This window comes from Pongo pygmaeus, chromosome 8 (genome assembly GCF_028885625.2).
Source record: "Pongo pygmaeus isolate AG05252 chromosome 8, NHGRI_mPonPyg2-v2.0_pri, whole genome shotgun sequence".
Classification (NCBI taxonomy): Eukaryota; Metazoa; Chordata; class Mammalia; order Primates; family Hominidae; genus Pongo; species Pongo pygmaeus.
Window position 1 is genome coordinate 103,072,787 of NC_072381.2, and position 9,731 is coordinate 103,082,517.

Genomic DNA, 9,731 nt, shown 5'->3' on the forward strand with positions numbered 1-9,731 from the left:
TGAAGTGACGTTCACCTTTGGGAGCGGAAGCCAAGGCTTTCCTCAGCTCCAGAGAACGAGGCTCCTTTGTCTTGGAGGAACACCAGGCCTTGACTGGACAGCATCCCAGCTTTACCCCCACTGGTGGGGAGAACCCCTCAGGGGGTGCCCCTAGCCCCCTGCTCTGGATACATCTGGCATCTGCTGACAGACCCCCCTCCCCCAGGGAGCTCCTTCCTGGCACTGCCCTGTCCATAGTCTGCCCATTAGAGTGGGGGTGGCTTCTCGCCTCCCAAGCTGTCTCTCCTCCCTGACAATCCACCTCAAGGCAGCAGCCTCTATCTGCTCTGAGCCCACTGGGGCACCCCCTCAGCCCCTTGCCCTCTCACTGTCTCAGTTGTCACCTTATCTAGATAGTAGTTCTCAATCCTGGCTACACATCACCCCAGGGAGCATCTAAAAACACCAACTCCTGGACACCCTACAGAGATTCTGATTTAATTGCATTAGAGTAGGGTGCAGGATTCTGTAAAAGCTCCCTAGATGATTCTAATGTTTATGTGTTGAAATGCAGATTCAGATACAGCAGGTCTGCATTTCTTGGTTGTTTTTGTTGCGTTAGGGTCTCACTATGTTGCCCAGGCTGGTCTTGAACTCCTGGGCTTAAGGGATCCTCCCGCTTCAGCCTCCCAAGCTGCTGGAATTACGGGCATGAGCGACTGTGCCCCCGGCCAGATGCTGCCTTTCTAACCAGCTCCCAGGTGATGCTCATGCTGCTGGACCAGGGACAGGTAAGGAGCAGTGCCTGTGGTGTGTGAAAGCCGAAGGGGAGGAGTGACACGTCTTCGGCCTCAGGCTTTTCACGATAGTTCCCTGTGGCCCCACCTTCTTGGACTCCTCCGATCAGGCCCTGACCTCCTCGGGGAGCTGCTGCAGGACCATGGGAGTCTTCTGACTGTGGGAGAAAGCTGGGGAACTTGGCACCTCCATTCCTCCTCAGGGACAAAAGAACGGCCATCTCCATCCCTCACTTAGCGGTCAGAATGACAGGGTGACCCTTGCTATGTACTACAAAAACACAGGCCTTGCTTTTCTTAGGCATTCCAAGGAGGTCTATGTGGCCAGGCCATGGGTTAAGATAAGGGCTTCTTTCTGAAGCTCCATTCTAAACTTCCCTCTCCCCCCACCTCTTGGGAACCAGCTGACAAAGAAACCACCTGGTCCAAACCAATTATTGTTTTCTTTGATTTAATTAAAAAGTTAAAAAAATTAGAAAACCCAACCCTGCATGTATTGGTTGTCTAGTACCTATGGCCTCACAGCAGTAGCAATAACTTATCGGGATAAAAGGGAGAAGCAGAGGCTGAGGAATGAACCCCGGAAAGCGAGCTGCGGGCGGACCAGAAGGGGGTCTATGCCGAGGCTGGGCTGGGCTTGCTCTCCAGTCTGTGGGGAGCTCTGGGCCTTGGGGCAGGGAAATGGGCAAGCTGGGGAAGGCAGGGGGTGTGGCTGGAGGCACTGAGACCCTAACTCCTTTCCTTTAGGGGGCTAGGATGACGCATACAGGGGCCGTGGGGAGAACTGTCTCCCAAATAGCTTAGCCTAATATTGAGACTTCCCTCTTCAAGGTGAGGCTCCACCACCGACAGAGGTGAGCTGGAGCTGACACCATCGTCTACTCTGAAACCTCTGCCTCAGGATGCCCTGAGCCCCTCCACCCTTCCCTCACCCTCTCCTCCCCTGCCTACTTCTGAGACCCTGAGGTCTTCTCCCAGATGAAGAAGCCCTGCTCCTGAGAGAGGAAGCCCAATATCTCAGGGACCCCAGGACCCCTGGGTCAAAAAGGACAGCCTGGGCTCCGTGCCCATCCCTTGGGCCCTGTGCTAGTAACAACATTCGTGAAAACACCCTCCGGTAGGGCCGGGTCAGCCTGGAAGCTGGGGCGGGGCCAGAGGGCAAGCAAGGCACAGCTGGCAGGGTAGGGAGGAGTGCCCTTCAGTGGGGCTCCGGTAGGGCCGGGTCAGCCTGGAAGCTGGGGCGGGGCCAGAGGGCAAGCAAGGCACAGCTGGCAGGGCAGGGAGGAGTGCCCTTCAGTGGGGCTCTGCTGCCCCGTAGAAGAAAGGGTAGTAGAGGGAGCAGGGGTAGGAGAACATGAATTTGACTGCAAACTTCATCTCCTTATTCTTCTTGTCCCAGCGGTAGACGGCCATGAGCAGCAGCTGTCCATCCACTTTGCGGCCCATGACCAGGAAGCTGCCCGCCAGGCTGTCCAGCTGCGGGCAGGGGCAGCCCGCGCCGTTCTTCATGTGCAGCACCAGCCGCTTGGTGTCCTTGCGCTTCAGGGGGCCCGGCTTGAGCAGCTTCTTCTTTTTCTGGGCTCCAATCAACTTCCGGTCCCCATTCTCTATCATGATCTCCTTGATGCGCATTTTGGCCACTGTGGGAAGAAAGGACGGGCAAGTTGGGAGTGGTCAGATCTGCGTGGGATGCTGGTGGGCCCAGAGTTGGTGTGTTCTGGACCTTCGGGCTCGGGGAGCCTGATGCCCTGCGGGGCTTGGGAGGGTGGAGCTCATAGGGCACATTTTCATATTTATGAAGCACTTATCATGCTGCACTCTCACGGACAACATCACGTTTCATCCTCAAGGTACAGGAGAGGGGAAATGAGGGGTAGAAAGCTTGTGACCTGCGCGAATCGAGAGTCCAAGCCCTTCTGAGACACCAAAGGCAGGGTGGAGAGCACTTGATGGAGCAGCGTGTGGGTCTTCCCAGGGAGGGGATAAGGAGTGGATGGGACTGGGGCCGACTGCTTGGAAGGGGATCCTTGTGATGGAGAGAGGCTGGACTTCCTGATCTCTGGGGATGATTCCCATTGGGATTTCTGGCTGTGTGTGAGTGTATGGTATGGAGTATATATGGGGTGTGTATATGTGTGTGCATGCACACACGGTGAGTGTGGTTGGAACAGTGGTGGGCTGGTAAATATTTAACAGCCGGCTCTGTGGACAGGGAGCCCTGCTTTGCATTCATTGACATCCATGGGGTAAATACTCCCACCACAACTGACCGCATGACTGGGCGTGGAGCTGGGAATAGATACACACAGTTCAGCTCTTGCTGGTGTGAACACACCACTGTACAGTAATGTGTATGTGTGTGAGAGAGAGATTGTACGGTGGGTGGGAGTGTGTTTGTGCTATGTCTAGGAGTGGGGCAGGGGGTGTGGCTGGAGGCACTGAGACCCTAACTCCTTTCCTTTGGGGGGCTAGGATGCAGGCAGGGTCTGCGGCCAGAGAGCCACGGTGCACGTCACCCTGCACTGGACGTAGAGAGCCTAAGGAGTCCTGGGCCTCAGGGTGGGGTGGGGAGTCCCTTGGGCTGGTCTCTCCCTTCTTCAGGCTTCTGGGCCCCCATCTCTGTGGGGCCAGGGAGAAGTCAGAGAATAACTCTGCCCACTCTTGGCAGGAAATTGTCATAAAATCTTGTTCCTTCTCTTCATGTCCCCTTCCCCCTCTCTTTCTCTCTCTGACACACACATACACCCCTTGCAATAGCAGTATTCTCTTTCCAAACAGGCTACCAACATAAAAGACTCCTCTGAAGAAAGGGCTTCATTATCATCTCCTTTTTTCTTTTTTATAGACAGGGAGGCTAAGACACAAAACAGGGAACTGACTTGGCAAAGATCACACACTGGACTGCGTGGCCCATGTGTGAGCCAGGTCCTGACCGGACTTGGCTGGGTTGTCCCAGAAAATGGGAAGGCTCTGGGATGAAGCTGTGGGGACAGGTGACCGCAGCTCCGCTGGCAGGATGTGTGCTGAGTCCCAGGTGGAGGTACCCATGGACAAGGGCGCTCCACTTCCATCCTAGAGCCATCACTCCCCACCTGGCTACATCCATCTCTGGGCTAAGCCTGCACTATCCACAGAGATGATCCAGTCATGGAGGGCCCTCTGAAAACGACACCAAGGGAGGGCTGTGGGAGCCCTGGCCGGGGTGGTTTCTGAGGCCCAAGGCCCATGGCCTTAAGGCACTTGTGATGGTCCTGAGATGATGCAGAAAGAGGTGCATTTCTCTTGGGAAAGGGTTTATGGTTATCATTGGCTTCTAAACGGGAGCCATAATGCAAAAACTGTTGGAATTCACTGTGATGGATGTGGGCATGTATGTTCCCGTGTGTGTCAAGAAAGAGGGGCTGGGGGTGATGCTGGGGCAGTGGCAGCGTGGGCCCCACACTCACCAAAGTCACTGGAGCACATCTGCTCCATGAGGCCGTCAGCGCTGTGCTCCATCTCACACTGGGCGCAGATCTTGGTCACTGAAGAGAGAAAGTGGGGTGGGGTTGGGGGACAGTTGGTGAGGGGATTGGAGTTCCAAGAGCCACTTGGGGTGCAGGCTTCCTCACTAACCAGCCACTTCCCCTTGCCAAGCCTCTACTTCCTTATCAGGAAATGGGATGATGGCAATCATATCACTACCTACTCACAGAGTGATTGACAATCACCAGACAGGCTGTGCAGTGACAGAACTGCCAGGTGGGCACAGTGACTGCCCCACGACCCTGGCGGCTGCAGCCATGATGTGCATTGTCTTTTAAATTTTATCTCCTCTCATCCTCAACCTATGAAGTAGGGATTCTTATTCCTATTTTATTTTTGAGACGTAGTCTCGCTCTGTCACCCAGGCTGGAGTGCAGTGGCTCTCTAATCTCAGCTCACTGCAACCTCCACCTCCCAGGTTTAAGCGATTCTTCTGTCTCAGCCTCCCGAGTAGCTGAGATTACAGGCGTGTGCCACTGCACCTGTCTAATTAGTGTATTTTCAGTAGAGATGGGGTTTCACCATGTTGGCCAGGCTGGTCTAGAACTCCTGACCTCAAGTGATTCACCCACCTTGGCCTCCCAAAGTGCTGGGATTACAGGTGTGAACCACTGCACCCAGCCCTTATTCCTATTTTGGAGAAAAGGGAACCGAGGCCCAGAGCGGTTACTCAAGTCTGACAGCAGACAGGGAGGAAGGGGGAGAGGGCGTGGAGCCAGCCTGGAAGAGCTATGTGGACCAGCACAGAAAAGGGGAGGCTGAGACCAGGGAGAAATTAGGGTTCAGGGGACTGAGGGTGTGGGTGGGAGGAGGGACTTAGGATCTCATAGGTTTCATGAGCCTGGGATGGCTTCCTATTTTATGGATGGGGAAACTGAGGCTCAGTGAAGTCAAGCAACTTGCCTAAGGGCTTCTCTTTAGGGGCAGAGCCTAATCTGCTCTTCCTTCCGCACTGAGCCTTACCCAAATGACTCCCAGCCAGGGGAACTGGGGAAGAGGGTGGAGATCTTAGGGTTCCAGGTACAGAAAACGGGGACGCAGATCATAGTCCAGGAACATTCTTAGTCCCCAGTCTTTCCCCACATCCCTTCTCTCACCTCTCCTCTCTTCCCAAGGTCCCAACACGGGGTGGGGGTGATGCTTGCTTTGGTGCCTCGGGATCCAGGTGAAAGGCATTGTTTAACGACCCCAGACATTCTTGGGCTGAGAGGGGTCATAACGCATTTATCAGGACGTCCCAGGATGGGGGGACGGCATTGGGGGATTCTCAGCAGCTTGGTTGGGTGGGTACTGAGAGGGGTGCCAGGGGTTTCCAGGAAACGAGAGCCAGAGGGAAGGTCTGGAGCCGCAGGGAGGCACTACGCTGCCACTCCCTAGGGAGGTGGGAAGGCGGGAAGGCTGCGGGGGATAATTCTGGGGGCGCTGGGCTGAGCTAGGACAGCGTGTGTGTGTGTGTGTGGGGGGGGGAGCTGCACCTCTTGGGGGGTTCGCAGAGCTGTGCTAGGGGAGCTGCAGGGCCGTCGGAGCGCGCGGGGACGGCGGCGGCGGCGCTACCTGGAGGCGCGGTGGCGGGCAGGTGCCCGAACTGCACGGCGATGCAGAGGTCGTTGTCCAGGGGGAACTTGTGGCAGTGCAGCATCTCAGGCCAGGGGAAGCCGTAGGCCTCCATGAGCGGCGCGCAGCCGGCGCGCACGGCCTCGCACAGCGAGCGGCACGGGTAGATGGGCCGGTCGAGACAGACGGGCGCAAAGAGCGAGCACAGGAAGACCTGCGTATCCGAGTGGCAGCGCTTGGCCAGCAGCGGCAGCCAGCTGCTCGCCTGCTGCTTCACTTCGGCCAGGCTCTCGTGCTCCAGCAGGTTGGGCAGCCGCATGCGCTTGTAGCCCACCGTGTGGCAGAGCGGCAGGTCGGCAGGGATGTCAAGGCACTGCGGCGGCTTGGAGTAGGAGCGGCCGTGCAGCGGCTCGGCCTGCCAGCCATAGTAGTCGTACTCCTCGCAGCGCGCCGGCGCCCAGTGCAGCGCCCCCAGCAGCAGCGCCAGCGCGGCCGTCCGCACGCCCCCCGCCGCCGCCCGCATGGCTGCACCCTCTCCAGGCGCGCGCCGCGCAGACCCCCGACGCTCGGTGCCTGGCGGCCCAGGTGCCCCGGCGTGCGCCTCCGGCCCTGACTCTACCCAGCCGCCGCCGCCGCGGAGGTCGCCCAGGTGGGTGGCAGCCTGCGCTCCGGGCGCCCCGACTGATCCTGGCGCCTCCCACCTCGGGGCTCCAGCCCGGACCTCGCCGTGCGCCCCAGCCAATCTCCGGCCGCCTGGCCCTAGCTCCAAGGCGGGGAGGCCGTGGGGGCGGCCCTCAGCCCCTCCCGCACCCTGCCCGCGCGTCCCGCCCAGCGCCAGGTCTTGCTCCCCTCTCCCGGCTCGGCTCCCCTGCCGTGGCCCTGGCCTCGCCCAGAGCTTCTCCCCGGGGCTCCCTGCCTCCCTGGGCATTTTCCTCGACCCTCGCCTTCTCCATCCTTCCTCCTTATCTCTCTCCGCCACAGCCTCTCCTGTTCCTTTTCTCACTCACTTCACTTGCTTATCTCTCTGCCTTGGCCTTTCTCTGTCTGCTCTGTTTTCTCTTCCCCGACACCTCCGTTCCTCTTCTCCCTGGTGGGAGGCTCGTGCCACCCCACACCCTCCTGGATCGTCTGGTCCTCCTGGCAGGTCTTCATTGAGCTTGGTGCCAGGCCCCATGCTGGCTGCTGGGGAATCAAAGATGGATATGACCCAGAACCCACCTCCAGGGCCAGGATAGTCTAGTGGGGGTGAAGGTAATCATAGCTTCTATTTAGTGAGCTCTTACTACCTGCCAGGGACGGTGCAAGGTGCAAGGTGCGGTGCAAGGTACGTTCCAAGCTTATAAGCTATTGCTTGCTAATGATAGCCAATACTTAGTGAGTGCTAATTGTGTGCCAAGTCTGATCTAAGCACATTGCATAAACTCCCTCAGCTAATTCTCACAATAATGCTAGATGGTGGGTAGGTACTATTATTGTCCCCACCTTACAGATAAAGATCCTGCGGCAGAGAGGTTAAGCACGGATTAGAGCTGGGATTTGAACCCAGATAGTCTGTTTCGAGAGTCAGAGCCCAGAAACAACCAGGAGGCCTGGATTCTGAGTCTGTAGGCCTAATGACCAAGGGGATAGGGAGTTCAGAGAAGTGGAGTAACTGGCCCTTGGCCACACAGCTCATGTGTGAAGGAGCTAGGATTTGAATCCAGGTGTTGGGCTCCAAAGGCCAGGGCTTAACCACCCTGTGGTAAGATAACTTCCAACCCATGGTCGGGAACACGGTGGGAGGAGGGGGAATTGATGGTGTCTCTGAGCGGGGCACCCAGGCAAGCATCAGAGGGGAGGAGACCTTCAGGAGCCCCATGCTTGGTGCCTTTCTCTCCTGTCTGAGTCCTGCCTTTCATTGGCTCTCCCTTGAGAGGAATTTGGACTGGAGGCTTGAAGGGAGGGGAATTCCTTCCTGAGAGCCTAGCCTGACACCTGCCCTCCCAGTCTTTGGTGGGGAGGGTACCCTGGGGAGGTGTCTCCTAGGAGGGCGTAGGGAGCTGCGGGCTGGCTCTGCTGGAAGGCAGGAGTGCTGGGCACTTTCCCCCTCTGCTCCTCCCCTTAGTCCCACTAATGGATGTTTCCAGGGCTCCTGTCTTCCTCTGGGTCTGTCCTTGCAGTGGTAGTGGAGAGGGGTGAGGGGCCACTCCTTAATATTCATGGAAAACGCATGGAGTACCTACTATCTGCAAGGCATGGGGTAGGGTATGTATGGGGACACAGAGGTGCAAAAGACATGGCTCTGTTCCTTCTGATCTAGTTGTAAGAAAAAGACACAAGGCAGGCAGAGGAGGCAGGAGAAGCCTCATCCCACTGAGCCCCAAGGGTGGGACAGGCCGTGTTTGACGTCCAGGATGACCTAGTGGGGTCCAGGTGGAGTAAACTTTGGCCTTCTTTTCCCCTCTCCGTCTCCCAGCCCCCAGCATGAAGAGGTTATGCAGATGGCCACTCAGAAGGTGAAGGACTGGTCTCTGCAGGGCCAGGCAGTGCAGTGTAGCAATGGTGCGAGAGCCTGGGCTCTGCAGACGATGGAGCCAGGTTCAGATCCTGGCCACATACTAGCTGTATGACCTTGGGCAAGTACTTAACCTGATTTCCTTCTTTGTAAAATGGACTTTCTTCAGCAGTTACCGTGAGAAGCAAATAAGGTGAATGGAAAGAAAGCCCCCTGCACAGTGCCAACACACAGATTGAACACCTAGGAATGTTAGATCCCCAAGGGATGTGTGACTTTGGGGTAAAAATGTGGTGTGTGGGCTGGGTGCAGTTGCTCTTGCCCGTAAATCCCAGCACTTTGGGAGGCTGAGGTGAGAGGATCACTTGAGCCCTGGAGTTTGAGACCAGCCTGGGCAACACAGCAAGACTCCATCTCTACAAAAATTAGAAGAGTTAACTGGGTATGGTGGCATGCGCCTGCAATCCCAGCTACTCAGGAGGCTGAGGTGGGAGGACTGCTTGAGTTCAGGAGTTCGAGGTTACAGTGAGCTGTGATTGCACCACTGCACTCCAGCCTGGGCAACAGAGCAAGACCCTGTCTCTTAAAAAAAGAAAGTGGTGGCTGGGCATGGTGGCTCACGTCTGTAATCCCAGCACTTTGGGAGGCCGAGGTGGGCAGATCACCTGAGGTCAGGAGTTTGAGACCAGCCTGGCCAACATGGTGAAATCCTGTCTCTACTAAAAATACAAAACTTAGCCGGGCGTGGTGGTGCGTGCCTGTAATCCCAGCTACTCAGGAGGCTGAGGCAGGAAAATTGCTTGAACCCAGGAGGTGGAGGTTGCAGTGAGCTGAGATCATGCCACTGCACTCCAGCCTGGGAGACAGAGCAAGACTCCGTCTCAAAAAAAAAAAAAAAAAAAAAAAAGAAAGTGGTGTGTGTTCTGAAAGCCCTTGGATGCCTTGGCTCTGGCTCTGGTTTGGGGCTCTGAACAGCAGTTCTGCCCTGTACCCTGACTCTCCCACCCCTCCAGGCTTGGCAGGCTCCTGCCCTCCAGGGAAGGTGTGGCCTTGGGCACTGACAGGGGTGTTAGAGCCCCCCAGGTGGTTGTGCAAGGTGCTGCCTCCTTGGGCAGCTGGTTGGCTGTACTGTTCTTGGCGTCCCAGTGCCTGGCCTGGACAGAGCAGGGCTTTGTTTCTACTGGTGGTTATATAAGAACTGCGCATGACCAGAGAGCTGTGAGTCCATACCTGACAGCTCCGAGGGCTGTAACGGGCAGAGGGGCCTGGCTGAAAGCCTCCTGGAAGAGAAGCATGGACAGTCTTTACCTGGCAGCTCTGTCGTGGGGACCCCTGAGGGCCCTTGACACGGGACAGGGTGAATGCAAGGAGGGAAACTTGAC

The 9,731-nt window shown here is 56.9% G+C and overlaps 1 protein-coding gene across 1 annotated transcript; it reads right to left on the reverse strand.

Annotated features, from left to right (window-relative positions):
- Positions 1-1,227: 1,227 nt before the first annotated feature.
- Positions 1,228-6,572, reverse strand: SFRP5 (secreted frizzled related protein 5). The gene is made up of 3 exons (XM_054435510.2): positions 5,856-6,572; positions 4,223-4,300; positions 1,228-2,416 (listed from the first exon to the last, which is right to left on the reverse strand). Exons 1-3 carry the CDS (start codon positions 6,376-6,378, stop codon positions 2,070-2,072), a joined length of 948 nt encoding a protein of 315 aa, XP_054291485.1. The 5' UTR covers positions 6,379-6,572; the 3' UTR covers positions 1,228-2,069.
- Positions 6,573-9,731: the final 3,159 nt, after the last annotated feature.